At 41.0% G+C, this 26,387-nt stretch overlaps 1 protein-coding gene across 7 annotated transcripts in view; it reads right to left on the reverse strand.

Moving 5' to 3' along the window:
• Positions 1-1,936: 1,936 nt before the first annotated feature.
• The window catches only part of lrba (LPS-responsive vesicle trafficking, beach and anchor containing), a 181,035-nt gene continuing 156,584 nt past the window's right edge, over positions 1,937-26,387 (reverse strand). For 3 of the 7 annotated variants that reach the window (XM_089006279.1, XM_089006283.1, XM_089006278.1), the window contains 9 exons: positions 23,841-23,930; positions 22,037-22,229; positions 19,789-19,854; positions 15,674-15,829; positions 13,226-13,393; positions 11,618-11,719; positions 11,348-11,544; positions 3,789-3,940; positions 1,937-2,762 (listed from right to left, as the gene is read on the reverse strand). In XM_089006279.1, coding sequence (XP_088862405.1) covers positions 2,672-2,762; positions 3,789-3,940; positions 11,348-11,544; positions 11,618-11,719; positions 13,226-13,393; positions 15,674-15,829; positions 19,789-19,854; positions 22,037-22,229; positions 23,841-23,930 — 1,215 coding nt within the window. In that variant the 3' untranslated portion in view covers positions 1,937-2,671. The remainder of the gene's footprint in view (positions 2,763-3,788; positions 3,941-11,347; positions 11,545-11,617; positions 11,720-13,225; positions 13,394-15,673; positions 15,830-19,788; positions 19,855-22,036; positions 22,230-23,840; positions 23,931-26,387) is intronic. The other 4 variants (XM_089006284.1, XM_089006281.1, XM_089006285.1 and 1 more) reach the window with 3 other exon arrangements.

Here is a 26,387-nt window from a genome sequence, read left to right on the forward strand (position 1 = left end):
TGGTTGTTTTTTTCGGGTCAAAAACGGCTGACTATTCATGGTGGTTTTTTTCTGTCGACAAACGCCTTATTACACATGGTCATTTTTTTCGGGCTAAAAACACCTTACTATCCATGGTGGGGTTTTTTCGGGCCAAAAACGCCTTACTATACATGGTCGTTTTTTTTTTCGGGTCAAAAACGCCTTACTATCCATGATGGTTTTTATCAGCTAAAAACACCTTAGTATACATGGTAGTTTTCTTCGGGCTAAAAACGCCTTACTATACATGGTCTTTTTTTTCGTGCTAAAAATGCCTTACTATATAAGGTGGGTTTTTATCAGCTAAAAACGCCTTACTTTACATTCATGGTGTTTTTTTTTTTTGGGCTAAGAACGGCTGACTATACATGGTTGTTTTTTTCGGGTCAAAAACGGCTGACTATTCATGGTGGTTTTTTTCTGTCGAAAAACACCTTATTACACATGGTCATTTTTTTCGGGCTAAAAACACCTTACTATCCATGGTGGGTTTTTTTCGGACCAAAAACACCTTACTATACGTGGTCGTTTTTTACAGCTAAAAACGGCTTCTTATACATGATTATTTTTTTTCAGGCTAAAAACGCCTTACTATAACAAATCGGGGCCTTACATGCAGTGACGTGCGGTGAGGTTCATGGCTTGAGGTATTTTTTTCAGGTTTAATTTATTTTTTCATTTGATATTTCCATGACAGCTTTCCGTGGCTCACCTGCCTCCACTGACTGCACGTCACTGCTTACATGGTTGTTGTTTTTTTCAGATCAAATTTGTACATTTCAGTGCTATTTTCAGCTAAAAATTGCCATTATTTGAGAAAAAGTTTTGAAATGAATTTTATTTTTTTTAGCAATAGAAAATACCATTAGTGTGTTTTTAACATTAACTGTATGAACGTTCGATCAGAACGTAATTGTCGTTGCATGACTGATTTTGTTTTACTTGTACGTACGTATTTCCAGGTGTCTCTTGTAAGACAGTGACTGGCCACCAGAGGACAGCAAACATCTCTTTCCCCACTCACACTTTCCAGTCCCCTCGTCAAACGAAACTATTGGTCTTCTTTTCCTTTCGGCATTTCCCTTCAGGGGACGCCACATAGAATCAGTGTCCTCCATCTTCAGAGGTTTCGCATGTTTGTTTTGGCCAAGCTTTTACGTCGGATGTCCTTCCTGACAAAACCCTCTGTATTTATCCAGGCTTGGAACCGGCACAATTGATATGACCCAAATCCCAATTTTGTCCAATTCTGACAACCTCTCAACCGTCTCATATTTTAGTTCCAAAAAACACAAACTCGCATTGACGTGTTGCCTTCCAGTCTCACTGAACTTATTTCTAGCTAGATAATTAAATAAAGCTTTATTTATGTCGCACCATTACACAATAGCTACAGCTGGAACAAAAGAACATTTAACATAAATTATTTTATGACAATCTTATTTTGTTTCCCCTTTTTTACTGTCTAGTGTTATCTAATTAGTTCCCTGGTTCCTTTCGAGTCCAGATTACTTTTTGTGTCATTATTTACTTCAGTTAGTTAGTGGCGTTTTGAACTGTGCCGCCATTATCCAGCATACCGCTTGTTTGCGCCCACGTTCAGGGACATCAAGTTGTTTTCTTTTTCTGTAAATAACCACTATACGATCACATGTTGTTCATTCTGTTTTGTTATCTACAATGTTTTGCATATTGAGAACTACTCGGACGAGACTTATGTTAATCACAAGACGAAACCCATGCGACTTCACCCATCCCTTCTGCCATACTGTGTTGCAGCAATAAAAGAAATAAAAAGACACATCCAAGTGTCTGGAGACAGCAGCAACGTGGAACTCAAGACAGTCACGGTTGTGATACCCGTCACATATATTTAGCGCCTTTTGACAACTACTAGTTGCATCAAGCACATCAGTTGATGTTAGAAAATTCCATTTATTTGTCAGAATCTTATACACGCGCACGCTTGCACATAAACAACACGTGGGGAAAAAAAAAACAAAAACATCATATGTCAGTTTAACGATGGATTTCTCCCATTGACTGGTTGAATGGGGTCACGTGAAACGGTGAAGCAAGAAAATATTCCGCCGCTCGTGTTAGCTGTTTAGCTTTTTTTCACGCAGCTTCTGGACTGGTCAGCCATTTATGCAACAACAACAACAAAAACAAAAAAGTAAGTTGACGATGCGCAGATGGACGTTTTTAAATACGCAAGATGACAGTGACAGTGTATATATCAATATCTTAACATATATTTCTCAACATATTTGTATAAATCCCCTTTGATTAGCGATGAGCGAAAATGTTGCAACTTCATCAGCCCCAAACACGCGCACACAAATCATATTTGCATTGTTAGGCGTGACACGAAAAGAGGAAAATAGACTCTTACAGCTAAAAATAGATTTGTTTTTTTTTAAACCACGCGCACTCCTACCCCAAAAACCCCACAGAAAAAAAAACATTGTCATCGATAAAATATATATAATATATAGATATATATTTGTATCTGTTTCTTCAGTGGCAGTTTTGAAAACTAACTTGTTGCTGGGATACATTCAGCATGGTCTTTACAAAGCGCCGCTGACTGGGTGATGATGGCGTCGCTCACGCGTGTGCTTGGTTGGTCAGGTTGGGTTAGGTGGGCTCAGTACCTGGTCTGGTACTCGTGGTGCCACCTGTTGAAGTCGTTGTAGAACAAAACGATACTGCCCGACGCCATGCCTGTGATGATGCATCTAGCACAAGGGAAAAGACAAAAAGTTATTTAAAAAAAGGGGGGGATGCATCTATCCAGCCATCTTTCAAATGATCCAATTATCCGTCCACCAATGCCATCCATTCCCCCACCCAACCCCGTCCGTCCATCCATCCACTTATACATACATCCACTTAACCCCATCCATCAACTGCATCCATCCATCCTGCCACCCATCCATCCATCCATTTATCCATACATCCACGCTACCCCACGCACCCATCCATCCATCCACTGCATCCCTTCTTCCATCCATCCACCAATGCCATCTATTCATCCATCCATCCATCCCCCACCCAACCTCGCCCATTCATCCATTTATCCATACATCCACCGAAGCCCACCCATCCATCAAGGCCATCCATTCATCCGTCCCCCCCACCCAAACCCATCCATCCATCCGACCATCCATCCACGGCATTCCTCCTTCCATCCATCCACCAATCCCATCCATTCCTCCTCAATCCATCTATTCATCCATCCCCCCAACCCCATCCATTCGTCCATCCACTGCATCCCTCCTTCCATCCATCCACCAATCCCATCCATTCATCCATCCATCCAACCACCCAACCCCGTCCATCCATGCATTTTTCCATACATCCACCTAACGCCACATCCATCCATCCATCCACAGCATCCCTTCTTCCATCCATCCATCCATCCACTGCATCCCTTCTTCCATCCATCCACTGCATCCCTCCCTCCATCCACCAATGCCAACCGTTCATCCATCCATCCCCCCACCCAACCCCGTCCATCCATCCATTTATCCATACATCCACCTAACCCCACCCATCCATCCATCCACCAACGCCATCCATTCATCCGTCCATCCATCCCCCCCCAACCCAAACCCATCAATCCATTTATCCATACATCCACCCAATCTATCCATCCATCTATCCACCTAACCCCACCATCTATCCATCCATCCATCCATCCACTGCATCCCTCCTTCCATCCATCCATCCATCCATCCAACCATTGGCGGCAGTTTGCTGACCTTTGGTCATGTGACATGGCCATGGAGCGGATGCCGGCGTCGCAACCCGGGTAGGCAAAAAGCGGCTTGAGGTCGTGCACCCGAAGGAGGGAGATGACGCCGGCGTCGCCGCCCGTCAGCAGATATTGACCGTCGCGACTCAGCAGCATCGCCTGCAGGGGTGACAAAGGGGATACAAAGATTTTGAAAAGGTACGCCATCTTTTGTTGCTCAGAAAACTTTCAGATTATTGGATTGGATTATTTGATTTTTTACAAAACAAGATATTAAAAACACATTGGCGTTTTAAAATGTTTTTATAATGTTCAATTACAATTTTTATTGTTCTTATTTTTTGGAGGGGCTAGTTTTTCATGTCATCATAGAATCCTTACCAAAATCAGAACCAATTTTCCCTGAGGACAGATGATGTGAAAAAAAGAACAAAAATAGTATTTGTTGCAAGGGTTTTTTTTTTCTTGAAAAAAAAAAAAAAAGAAAAACCTTTCTCTCAAAAGGTGATTTGATCTAAATTTTTTTAGACGCGCACTTTTCATATGTCTGTAACATCACAATCTTGCCGCGTTACTGTAACGGTTGCATTTTCTGGAAACAACCTCCCCCCTCAAAAAAAATCCCTCAAGTGTAATACTGAAGTAATTTGCCCATTTTTCGGATAACAATTTCATTTTTTTTCTTTTAAAGGAGCCAAACATGAAACTAGACGGCATCTGTGTTTCCGATTGAAAAAAACCCTTGTAAAATAAGTGTAAAATATGGATGCAACATGGTCCTCCCGCCAGCGCGTCGCCGCAACGACGTGTTTCCATGCTGCGAGCTTGACATTTACTCGCCTTTTCCTGCAACACGCCGCCCCGAGAAGCACACAAATCACCGATGGCCGCCGCCGATTTACGGACGGCATGGCGCGTTTCTTTCCTCGCAGGTGGCGTGGTCATGACCGAACGACACGTGTGTTGAATCAAAATCACATTAAAGGACGAAAGTGAAACTCAAAACGCCGGTTGGGAGGGAACCCGTGCGAGTCGCAAAATGACGGCAGCCTAAATCAGAGCGGGTTTTTTGTTTGCGTGTCGTTTTGGGAGCACCGGGATCAGGACTTCTGGTTTCCATCACGCGTCGGCTTAATTGGCGAGCGGCGACGCCATCCGACGTGGTTGCCGCTGCTGGAGCGTGACTGACGGCGAGCAAGAAAAAAAAAAAAAAAGAAACGCCGACTGGCGATGCCTTGAAGTGGAAGCAAATTATTGTTTTCCCACAATGACGCATGGAGCAACTTTTCAAAACAGCTCGCAAAAAATAAATACAGTAAAGTCTCGTTATATCGATATCGGATATATCGATAGTCCCGGTTATATCGATACTATTTCTATGCACGCACGGAGAAAATTACATGCAAACAGGGTCGGATATATCGATAATCTCGGTTATATCGATATTTTTTCGGACTCCCTTGAATATCGATATAACGAGACTTTACTGTAACTAAATAAATAAAATAAAGAGACGTAGTATGACAAATTTACCCTTTACGATACACTTGACGGTGCACTTTTCGGTTCTGTTGAAATCAGTCGGGAAAACGAAAAACAGCTCACCTCATGTCCTTTATATCCAATCTTTAATATGCCTAGCGGTGTTCCTCAAGGGTCTATCTTTCACCCATTGTTTTTTTTAATTGCACAGAAAATGCTTAATATGTGACCACAGTGTTCCTCAAGGGTCTATCTTTTGCCCACTGTTATTATTATTATTATTATTATTATTATTATTATTATTTTTTTTTATTTTTAATGGTGCAGATATTGGTTAATATGTCACCTGGAGTTCGTCGAGGGTCTAGCAGTTGTCAATTATTAATATTAATATTAATATTATTATTATTATTATTATTATTATTATTATTATTATTATTTTTAATGGTGCAGATATTGGTTAATATCTCACCTGGAGTTCGGCGAGGGTCTAGCTTTCACCCACTGTTATTATGTACAGTCAAACCTCGGTTTTCGAACATCTCGGTTCTCATCCCATTCGGTTTTCAACCAAAAATGTCAGATTTTTTTATGCCCCGGTATACAACCGAAATTTGGTTCTCAACCAAACAGAGTGCATCTGAATGCATCACTCGACTACCCTGTGCCTCCTTATACGTCACTTCCTTATATGTCACGTCTTCCTCATTGTCTCATTGTGACCGACGCATTAATATTGTTGTTGTTTTATTTTTGCGAAAATTGTTAAGATCTCTTGAATAGTATGATTCTAAAGCAAGCAGAGGATGGTTTGAAAAGTTAGTGTGCCCTGTGTTTGCCCAAAGTCAACTGGGATAGGTGCCAAAATGCCCCGTGGCAGAAAGATTGAGAGATTTTTATGTACAGATGTTCAGAATCAGAATCAGAATCAGAATCAGAATACCTTTATTCGTCCCGCAATGGGGAAATTTGCAGTCCACAGCAGCAATTGAAGAGGGATGGGGTTGGGGTGGGAGTGAAAGGATAGAAAACAAGATATTCTAACGTTAACGTTGATGTTAAAAATTTGTGAAAATAAAAATTTGTTTTTATAGAATTTTACACATGACCTGCTCTATTATTAAGTTGTTGTCCGGTTTCTGCGATTAAATAGTTAAAAAGTTGTTTTCTAGACTTTGAACGGATTAAGATTTTTTACATTGATTTTAATGGAAAGTGCTGTTTCGGTTTTTGAACAAATCGGTTTTCGAGCAGGTTTCTGAAACGGATTATGGTCGAAAACCGATGTATCACTGTATTTTAATTGTGCATAAAACGGTTAATATACCACCCCGGTGTTCCTCAAGGGTCTATCCTTTGACCACAGTTATTATTATTATTATTATTTTTAATTGTGTACAAATTGGTTAATATGTCACCCGGAGTTCGTCAATGGTGTATCTTTCACACACTGTTAATACTTTTTATTTATTGTGCAGAAATGGTTAATGTCACTTCCTCAACGGTCTATCTTTTGCCCACTGTTATTATTATTATTATTATTATTTTTTGTGTGCAGAAATTGATTAATATGCCACCCGGTGTTCCTCAAGAGTCTATCTTTCACCAATGTTTGAAATAGCGTCTGCCCGGTGGCCCGGGGCATACAACTCTTACGTCAGGCGTACAACTTTCAAAACGTCTCGGCCCGAATGGCCTACAACTTCTTCAAGAAAAAAAAAAGTGTTTTTTTTCTAATCAAACGTTTGGTTTATTCAATAAAGCAAATGCCACAAACAAAACGCTACGAGCCACGAGGACTCCACTTTCTCAGCGCCTTTCAAAACTTTCAAGTAGACTTGATAGTCACACTATAGTCCGAAACGCGAAACAGGCTTCTGATTGGCTGCCGTGCCGAGTATGCAAATGAACAAACGAACGTTCCTTTGGCAATTTGCATACTCGGCATCGGCAGCCAATCAGAAGCCGGCTTCTGACTACACCCTGACTGAAAAGTGTACTTGAGAGTTTTGAAAGCCGCCGAGAAAGTGGAGTCCACGTAGCTTTGAGCAGACAACACAAACGTTCAAACCTTCAGCAAGGGATATTTACCATAAATTAGGCAAGGGAGCATTTGTGGTTGGTTCTTCCGTAATTTTAAAAAACCCTTTATACTTTGCAACAATGTTTTGATTTTATTGGTGATTAGACGTCTTTATGTGTTTTAAGTTGTGAAAAATGGGGCAGGCAACTTTATGGCCGGGTCGGCAACTTTTCAGAGTTGTCTGCCCGGGTATCCACTAACTTTTTGTCATGAGTTTCACAGCTTTCACCCATTGTTTTTTTTATTGCACAGAAAATGGTTCATATGTGACCATAGTGTTCTTCATGGGTCTATCTGTTGCCCACCGTTAGTATTATGATTATGATTATTATTATTTTTTTAATTGAGCAGAAATTGGTTAATATATAACCCTGGTGTTCCTCAAGGGTCAATCTTACACCCACTTATTTTTTTTTAATTTTAAAGAAAACAATGGTCATCCAATAACTTGACTGCTTTGCGAAATGATGTGATTTTTAACACAAATTGGGGAATTTTTCACCGGGCAAGTAACGGGAATGGAAGGATGGAAGGCATCAAATAAAGTGGGAGAAAAATGTGGAATTCATCGACCCCCCCCGTCCCCCACCTTGAACATGTCGTGTTTCCCGCCTGCCCGCCCACTGTTCCCAAACTCGTTACAAAGTCGCCCCCCCCCGCCGCGAGGCCGACATTTACTCTGCTTCACTTGCTCGGCGCGACGCGGCACGGCTGGGAAGTACACAAATCAAGGAGGGCGCCTGACGCAGAGCATTTGTTACCTCGCAGGTGGCGTACAAGTGACTCGGCAGATCTGCTTTGCATTTTCCCACTTTGAAACGACCGTTTTGTACATTTTTATGTGCGACAACAGTAAACCAAAAAAAATGTTGACCATTTGGGTTCCGCGAAATGGATGGATGGCATTACTTCTTCTCGAGTATGCGCAGCCAACGATTGTCATCCAAGCTCTGTTAAAGCCAACACCAATGTTTTCGGATCCACGCCAGGATGCGCCTTCAAGCTTGAGCATTTGAGTCTGCGATGTGTCAAACCATGGCGGATTAGCGCTAACTATTTACCAGTAGTTAGCGCTAATCCGCCATGGTTAGAAGAGTTAGCCAATATCAGATTTTTTTTTCGTGGCCTTTAGTATTTTCCAGCAATTTCGAAATCCGTCACAAGGACCAGATCCCTCGAAATGAAGCGAACAATGAATTAATACTGATCTCTGGAATGGATACCTGCACATCCAGAGTGAATTTAGTGGACGGGCAAGATGTCCAAACTCATTATTTGACACAAGTCACATTTCCATATTTCGGACGCAAAATGACCTCAACCAGATCCGAGTTTAGCGTTCTGACACGAGCGATCTTCCAGGGGTTTACGACACGATCGTTTCTGCTCCTCCGAAAAGTATTCTCCAGTGCATGACCTCGCCGACGCCCAGCAGGAGGCGCCGCGCCGGCAGAAAAGGCGGCCTCGTAAATCCTCCGCCGGTCAAGCGACCGCTCAAGGGAAAATGTTCCGACACTCAGCGGGATGTAAGCTAGCCGGGCCGGCTCGTATGACTCCAGCAGAAAAATGCGCTCAAATTGTCCCAACTTTTTTGGGATTTACGACACCGTAAAGGTCCGTCCGTTAAAAGTTGAGGTACTCAAATTTTCTGGGTCCAGGGACGCAAGGGAGACATTTTTCCAAGCCCCCTCCCACCAACGTAACAGGAATGAAATAAAAAACACATCTGAACGCTACAAGGCGAAACGGACATATTTTGAAAGCAATGGCAGATTATACAAATTAAGTCAGATGTTTTTTGGGGGGGAATAAAAAAAATATACTCATGAGGTATTTTGTGAGTCAGTCTGAGAAAGATTCCAATAAAAATGAAGACAAAAGTTTTAGGAAGGGCGTTGGGGGTTATAGTTTGTCAATCTTATATATATATATATATATATATATATATATATATATATATATATATATATATATATATATATATATATATATCAGTGACGTGCAGTCAGTGGAGGCAGGTGAGGCAGTGCCTCACCTGTCATCATGGAAAGCTGTCATGGAAATATCAAATGAAAAAATGAATTAAACAGTTAGATGTATTTAGTGATTTGTACTTTAAAGTTCTTGTCCATTTAACTTCACCGTTTTAGGATTTTTTTCAAAATCGCTGAATTTACCGTTCAAATACTAAGTAGAGACGAGCGGTGACGTCATTGATGACGTCAGTGCCTCACCAGCCATGAACCTCACCGCACGTCACTGATATATATATATACAGTAAAGTCTCGTTATATCGATATTCAAGGGAGTCCGAAAAAATATCGATATAACCGGGACTATCGATATATCCGACCCTGTTTGCATGTAATTTTCTCCGTGCGTGCATAGAAATAGTATCGATATAACCGGGACTATCGATATATCCGATATCGATATAACGAGACTTTACTGTATATATACACATATATATATATATATATATATATATATATATATATATATATATATATATATATATATATATATATATATATATATTGGGGGGGGGGTATATATATATATATATATATATATATATATATATATATATATATATATGTTTTTTGCTGCTGGTTAAATAAATTTGTTAAAAAAACTGGTGAAAAAAACTTTAAAAAAAACTGCCTAATGAACATCATTTTTTTTGCCGTGCCCCCCCTAAATTTGTTTTACAAACAAACAAAAGTCAGGCAGATCAATATTAAATAAAAATTAAAAATAAAAACCCAAACAATCGTTCTGAAAATCAAAACTCATCCCCCCAAAATAAAAATAAAACATCCAAATATGAGCACGGTTCCACCCTGCAAGCATTGTAGGAAGCCAAACTCAAAGGAAGAAAGTCTCGTCGAACGGACAACAACAATCTTGCGGGGGACCTGGTCTTCTAACAGAATGATCCCCTTTTTGAGTCTTGCGAACGTACACACTTGCCTTTGTACAAATCGTGACTCATAGCGGCCATGTTTCTGGCGGCGCGTTTCAGGCTGGACAATCACCAGAGGCTTCTTAATGGGAAACAGACGGGCGGCGTCCATTTACATTTCCCAGGCCAGGCCGGAAACAACAGGTCGGGCCAGGCCAAGGCGGTAGCTGCCATCTTGTGTCATTTTACCCATGAAGAGAGGAAGTCTGGGAACGTGAGACGAAGGGAGGCGCGGGGCTGACTTGGGGATTGGGAGGTTAATGGCGTAGGTGTCCGAGCCCAAAATTGCGGAATGTTCAATCGTCGCGGGGCGCCACGCACCCGATGTGAACGGCGGCCATCAAAAGGAGGGTTTCCTCTCTGAGTGAAAGGCCTGTTCAGAGTGCGCCTTTAATCAGGGTGACTTCCGTGGAGGACGCCCCCCTCACCCTCCTGGCCAACCCACCATTGGTCTTGGGAAGTGACATCTTGAAATACTATCGCATGTAATGACTCGCATGGACACAGACGATGACAAGGAAGTGACTTCATGACTATGATTGGCATGTGGACTGACCAATCAGGAAACAGCGGCACCACACACAAACAACAGACACACTTTTTTTTTCTTTTTTTGGGAGGGGGGTCTAATTTTTAGGTTAAATTGTCTCCGTAGTTTTAATTATGTGCAGGCCAAATAATTGACCGAAAGATGTAACAGAGGCAAAAATGTGCCAATTTGTTGGGGGGGAGAAATATTTGAACATCTATCTTTTTGTTTTTCAACAATATTTAATGTATTAGTGTTTTTTTATTTGTATTTATTTATATTTGTTTCCCTCTCTATTTATTTAGGTATTTATTTATTTGTTATTTACTTATGTATTTATTTATCTATTTGCTTATTCATGTATTTACATGTATTTATTTAGTTATGTACGTATATATTTATCTATCGATTTATACATTTATTTAATTATAATTTATTTTCTGTTTTATTTATTTTTGTCTGTTTTATGTGTGTTGTTCTTGCAATAGCGTCAACGCATTGACCGACCTTGATGCCGTCCTCCACCCGCATGTGCCCCAGCAGCTTCCCGTTGACACTGAAGACCCCAAAGTGTCCTTTGTCGTAGTAGATGACGCAGTGGCCCTCGGCCGACGCCTGGATGAGGCGAGGCCGCGAGCAGCCCTCCGGACCCTCCAGGGTGCGCAGCAAGTCCCCGTTCATGGAATGGATCAGGCACGGACCCTCTGAGGACACCACACGGGTGGGTGTTGGAGGGAGTCGGGAGGGGGAGGGGAGTTTTTGCGGTAAGAGGCTAACCTTTGCATCCGCTGAGTACCAGGCCCAACTCGGCGCATACGCAGGAACATGTGACTTCGCAGTCGTGGCCCGTCAGGATGGCTCGAGGGGTGGTGATGCCTGCTGGGGGAAACAGTCAAGCCATTTGTGGTCAGACGAGACCCCGTTTGTTGTTTACGTGGCCCCAAACACCGAAGAGCAATTTAAAGGACAACCGACGTCTCCGGACAAGTTGTGTCCATAATTTGTAACATTGCTTCAAATGACTTCTACTGAGCGTATTTTACAAAGATTCTACCGCATATAGCTATATTTTACATTTTAAGACTCGCGTTGAATACTCCGGAAGTCTTGTTTTTGAGTTGGTGACGAGTCATCACCCTACGTCACTGAAGAAACGCCCCTGACCGAGAAAGGACATACCTTGCATCACCTCAATGCATTTTGCGGTACTTTGTTTGGTCTGAAAACTTCGTGGTGAGCCATGTTGATGGCGAAATTAGAAGGAAAACACAGAAATAACGCAATGGTGAATCGTATGTTACACCGAGACAACTATTAGATATTCGCTGACAAAAATTCCAGGGTGAAGAATCAACCAATGTCCAACGGAACTCTGGCGCCATCTTCTGCATTTTCTGTGACGCTACACCTCAGTCTTGATCAGTCAAAATGACCGGAAGACCTTCTTTAATCGATTGCAAACATTCACTGTCGTCTGCCTGTCTGTAATGTTTAAACCACCCCCTCACTGCTGCGTACTTGACCAATCACGTGGCTTTAACAGAAGACTGGGGGCGGGGAATAGAGGACAAAAACAGGCGGCTGCCATTTTGTTGTTAGAAGAACGTTTCGCGAACACGCGTCACTCATTTGGGCAGCTCCGTGTACGAAAAAAAGTTCGTATGCCAAGGTAAAATTTTCATAATTGGAAGGTTCGTAAACCGAAAAGTTCGTAAGCCAAGGGTTTCGTAAACCGAGGTATCACTGTATTTTGAATTTTTACAATCCCCATTTCAATATGAAGTCATTGCCAGTCATTTTGGAATGTTGTCATCCCCTTTGATGCTTTCCATTTTGCCGTCGGGGCAGATGTTTCCGTTTGAGAGCACATGTTGGAGGACCAAAAACCAAAAAAGAAGACGAGGAAGCATTTATGCGCGTTTGCTTTGGCACAGGCTGAAAGGGCAGGGGGGAAAAAAAACGAATTTCCTCTATGCTAACTTTAGACTTGACTGACATTTTTAATTATTCGCGCCATATCTTGAAATGGAACACATGCAAACATCAAATGCAATGTGATACTTTTTAGTGTGCCGAGGCTTGGGACGCTTACAAAAAGAAAAAATCATTTATCTGCACAAAATCCTTTGCCACTTTTTTAATCCTTAAAAAAAAGAAGGAAATACACAAATGGCTAACTGTCAAGTGTCATTTCTGAATATGACCAGCAGAGGGCGACATTGTCTGAGGAATCGGTCATGGCTTCGCTTGAGCCAATCTGAGGCCTTTTGTGTCAATATCACCAAGTGTGTGTGTGTGCCTGTACACGTGCGTGTCTGTGTGTGTGTGCGCAGTGCGTTTTATCCACTTACTAGCAAAACACACTTACTAGCAAAACACACTTACTAGCGGTGCTCTCGCCGATGCTGCTGAGCTTGCCGTTCCAGTACCAGAGAAGCAGAGTGGCGTCACGTGAGCCCGACACCATGTAGCAGTCGCCGCCGATGTACGACTCGGACCGGGCCAGGCACGTCACCACGTCTCGGTGACCGAACACAATCTGAGTCAGTTTCCCTGACAACGACAAAAAATAAAATACAACAAAATCATAAATCAACTCGTCATCTCATCCAATCATTTCAAAAGGCGATATGTGTGACTTGGCAGAGGATAAAGAATATATGCATGTGAGTATTTTGATGTGGCCCGCCCACATGTGCAAATCTAATGGACTTAAATGCTAATAATTAGCGCTGTGCTGATGCTACCGTTGTCAGTTGCATTGTGTGTGTGTGTGTGTGTGTTCGTATATGCGCATGTGTGCATGTGTGTGTGCAGGTATGCGTGCTGTGTGTGTGTGTGTGTGTGTTTGTATATGTGCGTGTGTGTGTGTGCGTGATTACGTACGTGTGCTTTTGTGTGTATGTAAATGTGTCTGTGTGTGAGTTGAAATGACAGTGGTTGCTCACGTTCAATAGCGTCCGCCTCACCCCCGCCCGAGTGTTTATCAAGACGTCAAACACTTGACATGGTTGTTTTCGGGGGGCGGGGGGCTCTAAAATAACACTCATCTTTTCATGCTGATACAACTCAATTAGGCGGGCGTTTTGAGTTTTTTTGGGGGGGGGGGGGGGGGGGGGGGGAGGATGTCAAGCGGGACTTTGACAGGCCGAGGTCGCTTTTAATGAGGATTAGACGACGAAGCCGCCGTCGTTCGGGAGAGGGGGTAAAAATCTGACAGCAATTAGCCTCTCGCACACGCCGACGTGGCCGCTCGGACAAATATTTATATTCGCGCGAGTCGGGGGCGCTCGTGTGTTGATCTTTTCACGCGAGCAGACAAACGACGACCCAAACTTGCAAAACGGTCCAACGTCTCGTCCCGCTGTGACCTCGCTCAAGTGCCACAACATTAAGGACACCTCCCACTCTGTAAACCCGAGGGGGGGGGGGTACGCTTTACGCTCACACACTGTCACTGAATTTGCATGAAACCCGAGAACATTCAGACCCATGTTGGAATAGTTCCACCCCACGAACCCGGATGATGTGAATCTGATTCAAGATCCGGCAAGATTCTTTCTGTGTCCCCAATGAAGTGACCCTTTCCGTTGAAAATTGCGGACGTGAAAATCGCGCAGGGGGGGGGGGGGGATTTTTCCTTTCTCCAACGTTGTTTGTTTCAGAGGGAAATTGTAAGACATATTTTAATGTTGCCCCCCCTTAAAAAGGTGCTACCCCACAAAAATTCTAAAATAAAGTAAAACAACTCGCAAGTTCACAGCAAGATGCAGTATGCTCACTTCAAGTTACAAATGATGTTTTTCACTATATCAGAGTCACTTTGTGACTCAACTGTCTGCTATTTTCATGCTGACGCGCGCACACACACACACGCGCACACACACACACACGCACACACTTCCAGCCTCTTATTGTCATTTTCAAATGGTTTCGCGACACATGCTAACTTCCACTATGTCACTGCCTCACCCCCCCCCCACACACACACACACACACGAGATTGGGTGTGTGAGGCTCCATGTAGCAATCAGCTCCGTGTAATTGTTCACCGTCCTGTTGTAGAAGGTGGGTCGGGGGTGGAGAATGGGAGGCGGCAGTTTTTGAGTGTATGCGATTAAACTGTGTTCCACCTGTACACCCCTGTGGCAGAGACACAATAGAGCCATCTTTCACGCAGACACACACGCGCGCGCGCGCACGCCACCTCACCTCTATTATAAATGCGGGGATGGGGCGGGGGGCAGACGGGGGATCAGGGTGATACGACCTGGTGAAATTGATTTGGAGGCATTTTGTGGCGGGCCGCGAGTGCAAAAAGAAGAATGGAGCAAAGAGCTCTGTGAAGATCAAGCCGGGATAGTTTCATTTTGGAGCCCTGGTGGGGGTGGGGGATAGTGGGGGGGCAAAAAAAAAATAAAACAATCGACTCAAAAAGAATTTCATTTAAAAAAATGAGCATAAAATAACTCACAGAGAATAACTGCAGATGTGCCACTGCAAGAATCGAAACAAGGCATGGAAAATCCTACTGGACCCTCCGCACCCTGCCCACCACCTTTTCCAGCGACTCCTCTCACACACTAAATCCAGCAGACATTTAAACAGCTTCTTCCCCCGTCGCCTTTAACTTTCTAAACAGTCACCCAAATCTAACTGTATAGTGCCTCTTTGCATTTTTTATGATGATACTAGTGCCGTGTGTTCTCCCGGAGACAAATTCCTTATGTGTTCTACATACTCGGCCAATAAAGATAATTCTGATTCTGAAAATAAAATTCTGTGAAGCGCCTCCAATTGTATTACAATCACAATTCTTCATGGTGAACCTACCGGTATCCGTAGAATAAATTCGGAAACTCTTATCCCAAAATCCGCAGAGCAGGATGAAGCGATTGTCGGCCGTCACCACGAAACACTGCGAGCTGATCTGGATGCTTTGGTCCAAGAGGTCCGAGATCTGCCGCCGGTGGTTGCCCATGTTGCTGGCTGAGGAGAGAAGGGGGGGTGCAAAATATGTTTGATAACTCCAGAACGGCAGAGGTAGCTCAAATTAGCAAACTAACAGCCATCTGCCGGTAAATATCTTTGTTTCGGTAACCTAAAAGCACCCAATCCCGTTAAAAATTGACACGCCTTTGTGGCTGCGTGACTATAGTGAGGCTAAGCTATTGTTCATGCTAATTTATCCTTGAATGGGACTCACGCCACTGATTCGCTTTTTTTAGCCTGCTCTAGTCTATTGGATGTTTTTTTATCGTGTTATAAGAGAGTAGGTCAATTCTGAAATATACGAAATTGAAAATTATTGTACGAAAGAACGTTTGGAGGGAACTGGACTTTATTTTGGGTCAAGATTTTGAAGCTAACCTGAATGATGGATTTGTTTTTTTGCCTGAATTAGAACAAGAACATACTCCATGTCAAAAGGTGGGAGTAATGCGTCAAAATATTTGCCGACATTTTTTTAAAAAGAAATGGCCTATGGCGGCAAAAAACTAAAGGAGCGTCACTCCAGCTAGCTTGCTAGTTTAGCATATGGCATCTGCTACACTAAGGATTGACTATTTATAGCCCCCTCCCACATTCAAAAAGGCTCAATTCTTGATCTTGAATCGACCCTTTGGACATAATGTGATGTTGGATTCTAGTCAATTTTTAGTACACTTATTTTAAAGTAAAAACAAAAAACGTCTGTCAATTGTAAAACCTGAAGTTTTACAATTGACCAGAAGCCATCAACGCGATTATGGACAGATGGATTGTAGGTAATATTCCCAGATGGAGTTTTAAAATAGACAACTCGGACCGGATTGCTATTCGCAGGCCGAGCCCAATATGAGAAAAAGTGGGACATTTATTGGATCTTTTTTTTGTTGAGTGTCACCCCCAGTGCATTCTGGGATTAGCTTTCTTTCAGATTGTGATCTTTAGCTAATCTATTTACATCTGCTCAATTGAAAAAAAAGGAATGCTATGGGCGTAATAAACAAAGATGACAGTGTGATAATCACGGCAATAAATGTACAAGAAATAAAGTCGCATTCCAACGTGGCCGCATTTTATTTTGTTGCCACGGCAATAAAAGAACGAAAACATTCAATGGGCCGACGGTGGCGATTACGGGCCCTGAGAGGCAGATTTCGCCTGCAGGCAGTTTGCACGGAGGCTCGCCGACACTTTGGGTTTATATTAATGTGACAGATGTGTCGATTTGGATTTTTTTTTTGTTTGGGGGGGAGGAGGGTCAAAAAGGCCAGAGAACAGGTGTCAAGAGAAGTTCCTCCCAAAAGTGAAAAAGCCCAGCACGTTTTCACATTTCCCAGAAAAACATTGCTTTTTGGAATGCGCTAAGTGTAAATATATTGCCACTTACCGCCTAGTATAGATGACTGTAGTCCTAATCTAAATTTAAATTTAAAATTTAGATGTCAATTTAATTTGAATTTAAATGTACATTTTAGATTTAAATTTACATTTTAGATTTCAATTTAAATTTAAAATTCAGATTTACATTTACATTTGAATTTAGATTGAAATTAAAATTACAAATTTAGATTTAAATGCAAATTTTCAATTCAAATTTCAGATTTAAATTTACATTTTAGATTTCAATTTAAATTTAGATTTCAATTTAAATTTTAGATTTAAATGCAAATTTCAAATTTAGATTTTAGATTTAAATGCAAATTTTAGATTTCAAATTTAGATTCCAATTTAAATTTTAGATTTAAATGCAAATTTCAAATTTAGATTTTAGATTTAAATGCAAATTTTAGATTTCCAATTTAGATTTAAATGTACATTTTAGATAGCAATTTAAATTTTAAATTCAGATTTAAATTTATCTTTGAATTTTAATTTAGATTTAAATTTCAAATTTAGATTTTAGATTTAAATGCAAATTTTAGATTTCAAATTTAGATTTAAATTTACTTTGTAGATTTCAATTTAAATTAAATATTCAGATTTAAATTGATATTTGAATTTTAATTTAGATTTAAATTTACATTTGAGATTTAGATTTCAAATTTACATTTAAATTTAAATGGAAATTTTAGATTTAAAATTTTGATTTAAATGTACATTTAAATTCAAATTGAGATTTCAATTTCAATTTTAGTTTGAATTTTCAATTTTGATTTAAATTAAAATTTCATATTTAAATTTAAATTTAGATTAGGACTACAGTCATCTATACTAGGCGGTAAGTGGCAATATATTTACACTTAGCGCATTCCAAAAAGCAATGTTTTTCTGGGAAATGTGAAAACGTGCTGGGCTTTTTCACTTTTGGGAGGAACTTCTCTTGACACCTGTTCTCTGGCCTTTTTGACCCTCCTCCCCCCCAAACAAAAAAAAAATCCAAATCGACACATCTGTCACATTAATATAAACCCAAAGTGTCGGCGAGCCTCCGTGCAAACTGCCTGCAGGCGAAATCTGCCTCTCAGGGCCCGTAATCGCCACCGTCGGCCCATTGAATGTTTTCGTTCTTTTATTGCCGTGGCAACAAAATAAAATGCGGCCACGTTGGAATGCGACTTTATTTCTTGTACATTTATTGCCGTGATTATCACACTGTCATCTTTGTTTATTACGCCCATAGCATTCCTTTTTTTTCAATTGAGCAGATGTAAATAGATTAGCTAAAGATCACAATCTGAAAGAAAGCTAATCCCAGAATGCACTGGGGGTGACACTCAACAAAAAAAAGATCCAATAAATGTCCCACTTTTTCTCATTTGAATTTAAAATGTAAATTTAATACAAAATATATATTTAAATTTACATTTTAGTTTTAAATGTAAATGTAAATTTAGATTTAATTTAAAATTTACATTTAAATTTAAATTGTACATTTAAATTTTACATTTTAGATTTAAATTAAAAATTTACATTTAAATTTGCATTTTAGATTTAAATTTAAATTCAAAATGTCGCATCACATTTTCTATTTCAATTTTATATCTAAATTTAAATTAAAATTTTTGATTTAAATTTGCATTTTAGGTTTAAATTTAAATTCAAAATGTCGCTTTACACTTTCAATTAAACATTTATATTTACATTTTATATCTAAATTTAAATCTAAAATTTTAATTTTAATTTACTATTTAAATTAAATTAAATCTGAAAGGGATTGTAGACACCCACCAAGGTGGTATGCAGCCATCGTGTTGTTTTGGGGACTCCTTCTTCTAACATCACGTTAACGAACGCCATATAATTGCCATTACTGCCCTCTAGTGGAATTCACGGTACGTCGCCCCCACAAAACTGTCATCGATTTTTTTGTTTGCGGGTGGGTCTGCCCCTTTCAAGGACAGTGGCTACAACGGCAGACGTCCTATTAGGTTATGGGATGCACGGAAGGGTTAAACAAAGTGCCTTTTGGAGAACCGTCAATCAAAAAAACAGGACGCCAAGTTCACAGCGGCTCTTCAAAGAATGGCCAAGGTGTCTCTAATAAAATGACTGGTGCGTGTCCACATGGTAAGTGAGCTGAAGAGGTCGCACACACGCAGACACGAGCGTGGCCCACTTCCACCTCTTCATCTGCATCATCATCATCATCATCAACAAGTCGCAAAGGATGAGAGGCGGCCATATTTGCTGTGACAGTCCATCGTCAGCGCATTCTCAATCATGCATTATTACCGCATTTGTATTCATTGCGGCTGACACGGCACTCGAATTAAAGCAAGGAGGATGCATTGGAAAGGGGTTGCGGAGGGGGGTATATGGAAAGGATTGTGATGGCGGGGTGGGTACTTGATGATGAAATGCCGGGCGGGCCGAGGCCACAGCTCATTGCATTCCAATTTGCATGCAAATGGCAGCGCTCATATCCCGGGAAGACAAGCGTCTACGGTCATGAAAATCATTTCATGCACGTATGAGCTTGTGGAGCAAAAAAAAAAAAGAAAGGGGGAGGCGGGGCGTACCAACGAGAGGGTCGATCTCCACAGGAAGTTGGTAATCCTGCTGCTGCACCCCCGAGCTGGGGTGACCTGAAAGGGAAACCACACATACAGAATGATTAGTGGCATGTGGATGGCGGGATTTTTTTGTTTGTTTTTGCCTTGATTTTTGACCAACGGGGGTCACTTGCGACCCCCCGCACGGTCGTGATATCTGAAAAGCTGCCCAGAGCAAGGTGGATAAAATTTGAGAACACTGCACGTGTGTGTTCATGACAAAAGACAAAATTTAAATTTGAGGGAGATTTAACCGTTCGCTGTTTTGGTATTTGGGCCAAAAGCAATAAAATTGACACTCTGGCACAATTCTGGTGGAATGTTGGTGTTGTGAGACATTTGCAAACAGGACAGTGTTTTGAGAATTTAAATTGAAGATGAAACTGAATTTTTTGGAAATCCTTGCTACAAATCATAATTTTGAATTAAAATTAAAAGGTTTATTCAGCTGTCATCTGTACTTCATTGAAGGTGTCGGACATTTCGCTCCTTATCCGAAAAGCTTCATCAGTGAACAAAAATTTTGCTGGCCCTATATATATATATATATATATATATATATATATATATATATATATATATATACAGTAAAGTCTCGTTATATCGATATCGGATATATCGATAGTCCCGGTTATATCGATACTATTTCTATGCACGCACGGAGAAAATTTCATGCAAACAGGGTCGGATATATCGATAGTCCCGGTTATATCGATATTTTTTCGGACTCCCTTGAATATCGATATAACGAGACTTTACTGTATATATATATATATATATATATATATATATATATTCATTATATACTTCATCGATGGACCACTCCCGTACGACTGAGAGTTTACACAGACGTTTTGAATTCAAGATAACACGATCAAATTATGATTTTTCATCTTTCAGCGTTTGGTTTTCCTTTTCAGCATGACCTCAAAGGGAACGAATTTAGCGAGCATACCGTCCGAAATATGTATACATGACTAATTAAGACAATGAGATGTCAGCAACTGGGTAAAATGATGATCGTTTCACGCCCGTTTGATCAGACGTCACGTTTGCAAATTTTGCCAGATTAAATTTGATATTCCTGCCACAGCGTCGAGACAGCTCGGGAATGAATCAGTCTCAGCTGATGGATGGAATAGGACGTTTGGGCCAAACGAAGGTTGCTAAGTGTGTCACATTTGATAGAAGTACACTCGATGCTGGCGGCCAGCGGCAAAATCGAGTGCCGACTCCGGGGATGCACAAAAGTTGTTCCATCGACCCAAGACTGAACACAAAATTGGCCATTTTTGGTTCATGTAAGATGGCGGAAAACAACAAAAAATGAAACATTTCCTGAATAAATAAAATAGCAATGGAACAAATTCTTCTGGGTAATCATCTTAGATTATAAATAAATATATAAATAAATACACGAATAAATAAATAAATAAATAAATAAATAAAACCTAATCCAAAATAATTACATTGACAAAAAAATTACTCACAAAAATGCAACAAATAAAATACATGAGCACAGACCAAAATCGGTTGGAATTTTAGCAAAAAAAATGAAAGAGTGAGAAGTATCGGAAAACAAAAAAAATTAAAAAGGCAAAATGATTTGTAAATGCAAAAAAAAGTTAAAATAGCCACGATAAACAAAATTGTTAAACAAACACAAATAAAATACAATGGCGAAAAAATAAATACAGTAAAGTCTCGTTATATCGATATTCAAGGGAGTCCGAAAAAATATCGATATAACCGGGACTATCGATATATCCGACCCTGTTTGCATGTAATTTTCTCCGTGCGTGCATAGAAATAGTATCGATATAACCGGGACTATCGATATATCCGATATCGATATAACGAGACTTTACTATAGATAAATAGAAAGTAGAAAAATTCAAAAATTAAAATTAAAAATACTAAAAATAGTTCCAAAAAATTCTGTCAAATAAAATGTGCTAAATGATCAAATATTTTGAAAAAATAATCGCAAAAACTATTCAGCATAGTGATAATGATAAAGACCGTAACACCCCCGACTATTGCTAAACATTTTTGTAAAGTAAATACTAATGAAGTAAACAAACTTCTCACAATAAAAACACAAATTAAAAATATATTATTTATTTCTATTGTCTTATTTTCTTATTATAGGAATTATAGATAACACCATGAACAAAAGGAGAATTTGACATGTTTTTGTACACCAAAGTCTGACCTGTCAGGCCGTGCCACTTGTTGACGGCGAAGACGCGGCTGGCGGTGACGGTGATGACGGCGGGTGCCGCCAGACCCGGTTGCGTGTTGGCGGCCACGTGGCTCACGGGCGAGTTGGACGGGAACTTGAGCACCATGATGACGTCCTGCTGCATCTGCTCGGTGAACATCAGCGGCGTCTGCAGGAGAAGATACTGTTCAGGTGTTCCCCCCCGGACAAAACGAGGGATGGCGGCGACGTGCAGACACGATGAGGGTGGAAAACGTGGGTTTAATGGGGGGGGGGGGAGAGTTGAGGGGAGAGGAAAGAGAAGAAGAAAGAGGGTCAAGATAGATGGCCGCAAACACTGACAGGATTTTATTTGGCCAAGAGAAAAGTTCAACCAGGAAGTCCAAAAATTTAGCCGAAGAACCAAAGATCGGAAGTGAATAGTGAAGATCGTAGAAATAGAAGTTAACTCATTCATTGCCCTTCACGAATTTATCTGCTTTGTGTGTGTATGTGTGTGCGTGTGTGTGGGAGGTGGGGATGGGGGTCCGCGGGCAGCTGTCAGCACCGCAGGGACACGGCGCTAATAAGGACTCTAGGGTTTTTTTGGGGCCCATCACAGGCGGCTTTGGTTTTGGCCCTTATTCTTTTTTTCAACTCAGGTAGTGGGAAATTGGGAAAGTGGAAAAAGTGTCTTCGTTGGATGGACCATTAAAGGACAACCGACACCATTTTTTTTGTTTCCTAACTGACATCAGAAAAACGTTTTAGAGCGTCTAAAAGACCCAAAAGACCCAGGCTGATATTTTTAGTCAAATGAAAAACACCAATAAAAATGAGTTAAAGTGTCCAAAAACTACTTCAAAATGACCCCGGAAATGGTGCGTTTCAGAAGGTCCCGCCCCCTTGTTTGTGACGTCACGCCAGGACATCTTGCCTTGTTCTAGAATCAAAACAATAGCTTCAGATTCGGAGATGCTTTCTTGTTACTCATCCAGTTTTGAATATGATTCAAATAGTTCTGAAGAGGAAAGCATAAATGTTTGCAATCGATTAAAGAAGTCCTTCCGGATTTTGAGGCATCTGGACTCCAATGTAGCCTCCCAGAAAATGCACAAGATGGTGCATAAGCTTTGTTGGAAATGGGCTGATTTGTCTGCTTGGAATATGTCTCAACTAGAATCAAATAGTAATCTTGGTGCAACACAAGATTAGATTCTAATTTCGCCATCAACACGAAGTTTTCAGACCAAACAAAGTACCCAAAATGCATTGTGTGTCGCTGTCTCGGTCAGGGGCGTTCCAGACGTGACGTCATGTCAGGCATCGTCATCAACTCGAAAACAAGACTTCCTGAATATTCAGTGCGAGTCTAAAAACGTAAAATATAGCTATATGCCGTGGAATCTTTGTAAAATGCGCTCAGTAGAAGTCATTTGAAGCCATTTTACAAATTATGGACACAACTTGTCCGGGGGCGTCAGTTGTCCTTTAAAATAAATACATGAATAAAAAGAAAAATGGCCAACTTCCTGTTCAGTTAGGTTTTCCGAGACTTCCTCTTATACCCATTTGCAAAATACACGTCAACCAAATTTCCTGTCGATTGGCAAAACTGTCATTGTGGGCTATTTTTCTGACCTTGTGCGAGGATTGAGGCGCTAGGATACACACTTTCGCAAAAACTGATCCATTTTTGAGCATGGGGAAGTATCATCAAGATTCCGCGAACTATCAAGAGCATTATCGTCCCCAAAAAAAAGATACATAAATAAATCTCAGAGAATGTGTGTAACTATGTCCCAGAAGCACTTACCATTTGCATAGCCGAGCTTCGAGGGGTGTGCGGCTCGATGAGCAGCTGGCAGGGGGTCTGCCCGAAACTTTGAATTTGAGACTCGACCGCCTGGAAAGACACAAGGAAACATGTGGAGTCGTCTTTAATACGGTGAACAAAGACGAACGGCTTCATATCAGCGACGGGGTGGATAAATGCTCACACTTGTGCTCATATGAAAACACTTTAGCGCTGCCTTGACACGCGCGCGCGCGCCTGTGCACCAATTGATCCTCCACAGAGGGCGGCGGCGCGCAGGCTGGTTAGCTGGTGTTAATGAAGAGGTATAGGACCATAAATGTCAGAGTCGACGCCGGCCGAGCGGCCTCTGGACATTATCACGGCGCTCACTGTCACTGAGACTGCAGCACGCTGTGGAGTGAGCGTTGGGAGGGAGGGGGCGGCGGGGGTGTAAAAGATCCCCCAAAATTCCCAGATCATTTTGAATTTACAGAAAATTTTTGACTAAAAATATAAATGTGTTTTGAGCCTGTTCATATAAAAAAAAAAGTGTGTGTCAGGCGAAGTGTGTATGCTAAATATTATTTTCCCATAGGGAACCATTAAAATGAGAATAATCCGTTCCCAGGTCCCCATAAAACATAATTTTCTATTAAATAAGCCTTCAAACTACACAAATATACCTTATTTTATGTATAATAAATGTGCTATGGTATTGTAATTAAAGAAATACAATGTAGTGTACAATAAAGTTGTTTTCTTTACCTTTGTGATGGTTGTTGATGGCTTGATGGAATGGAGTGAAGTTGCCATGCTTTCTCAGCGATAATTTTACCCAGTTCCTCATCAATTGTATTCTGTTTAGCTAGGTTGATAGGTTTTTGCATGAAGTGTCTCAAGGAGCTCTGGGTTGTACATCTTGGAAGTTGTGATATTGCAACAGCAACAGATGCAGGAATATATAGATACAGATCTATATATCTATATATATATTGTATTTTTTATGAATATTTCAATTTTTAATTAGTATTGCATCATCACATGCCGTTTTAAAGTGTAAACTTCCCCCCCACGGAAAAAAGGAGAGAATAAATACGTAAAAGTGAATGATATAAATGATTAGTTCTGAACACATCGCCATCTGCGAGAGTGGTGGAAGGGGTTTCTTCATTTTGAAATCACTTAATGTTCTAAATATGTATTTTCTAAATTCAGATGTAGGCCGCTAGGTTAGCTGAGCGCGACGGCGTACCATCCACGGTTGACTTCATTGAACGAGACAGCACCTGATTGTTTACATGGGCTGTGCGCGAAAGGTTAGCAGGCAGCGGGGGAAAAAAAGAAAGAGAAATGTGCTTTGACTTAATTTTGTTGACATCAAGTCACACATGAGTGCGAGCGTCGTGAAAGAGATCCTTCAGAGCACCTCGTCAGCCACGTCCGACTGTGGGAAAACATTGAGGAGGCGGCGCGCAGTGAATGCAACTTCCATTCACGGAGGAGAACGCTAACATTTTCCATGCCGGCCGTCCCGCTAAGTGAGAGGACAGCAGTGCATCAGTCAAGGTCATAAAGGTTGCCTTTTCCTCTGCTTAAGCATTTTACCCCCCCATCCACCATTGGGTGGAAAACGATGTATTTATTTTTTACATTTATTAAAACTGCTCTGAACACCCAGCAAAGTTTGTCAACCCCGCTTGAGCATTGGACAACATCCGGATTAAAAATTAGCGGCTAGCGCAGACGTCGTTTTGGCGGCGTAAACTAATGCGTGGAAGCGACTCCTCGCTGTCACTCCACCCGTCTTCATTACAGTGACGTTTACGAGGTCTCCACTGTAGGTCAGCCCGTCCCGTTTTATACGCAGGTGATTATATGGTGGGGAGTTGACGGGTTGGGTGGGTGGGTGGGGGTTATGGGGGGCGTGGCCAAGGCCAATCCCTTTTGGAGGCGCTGGCCCATATCTGATTAGGCTTTTCTATATTCTATACATTTAAATGGCGGCGACGCCCTACGGCGCCCGACGTCGCCTGATTTACGTTTGCCGCTTGACAAGACGGATCCGTATGTCAAACGAGACAAATTTAGGCTAATCTGGGGCGACAACACAAAGAGGGGAATGAAAACAATAAAATGGCGGTGCAATCACGGTGAATGGGGAGGGGAAGAAAAAAAATGATTTATATTAATTACAAAAAAAAGGACATTTGCATGAAGATTGGAAAGTCATTGCTGACAATTTGATTTATTTTTTGACGACTTTCCGTTTTCTGATGTTATATACAGTAAAGTCTCGTTATATCGATATCGGATATATCGATAGTCCCGGTTATATCGATACTATTTCTATGCACGCACGGAGAAAATTACATGCAAACAGGGTCGGATATATCGATAGTCCCGGTTATATCGATATTTTTTCGGACTCCCTTGAATATCAATATAACGAGACTTTACTGTATTTTTTTCTTAAAAAATATCATTTAATAAAGTTCTGATTCATATCGCCTCTTAAAGGACAGCTGACGCCTCCAGACAAGTTTGTGTCCGTAATTTGGAAAATCA

This window comes from Hippocampus bargibanti, linkage group LG10, assembly GCF_051943395.1.
Source record: "Hippocampus bargibanti isolate YZ-2025 linkage group LG10, ASM5194339v1, whole genome shotgun sequence".
Classification (NCBI taxonomy): Eukaryota; Metazoa; Chordata; class Actinopteri; order Syngnathiformes; family Syngnathidae; genus Hippocampus; species Hippocampus bargibanti.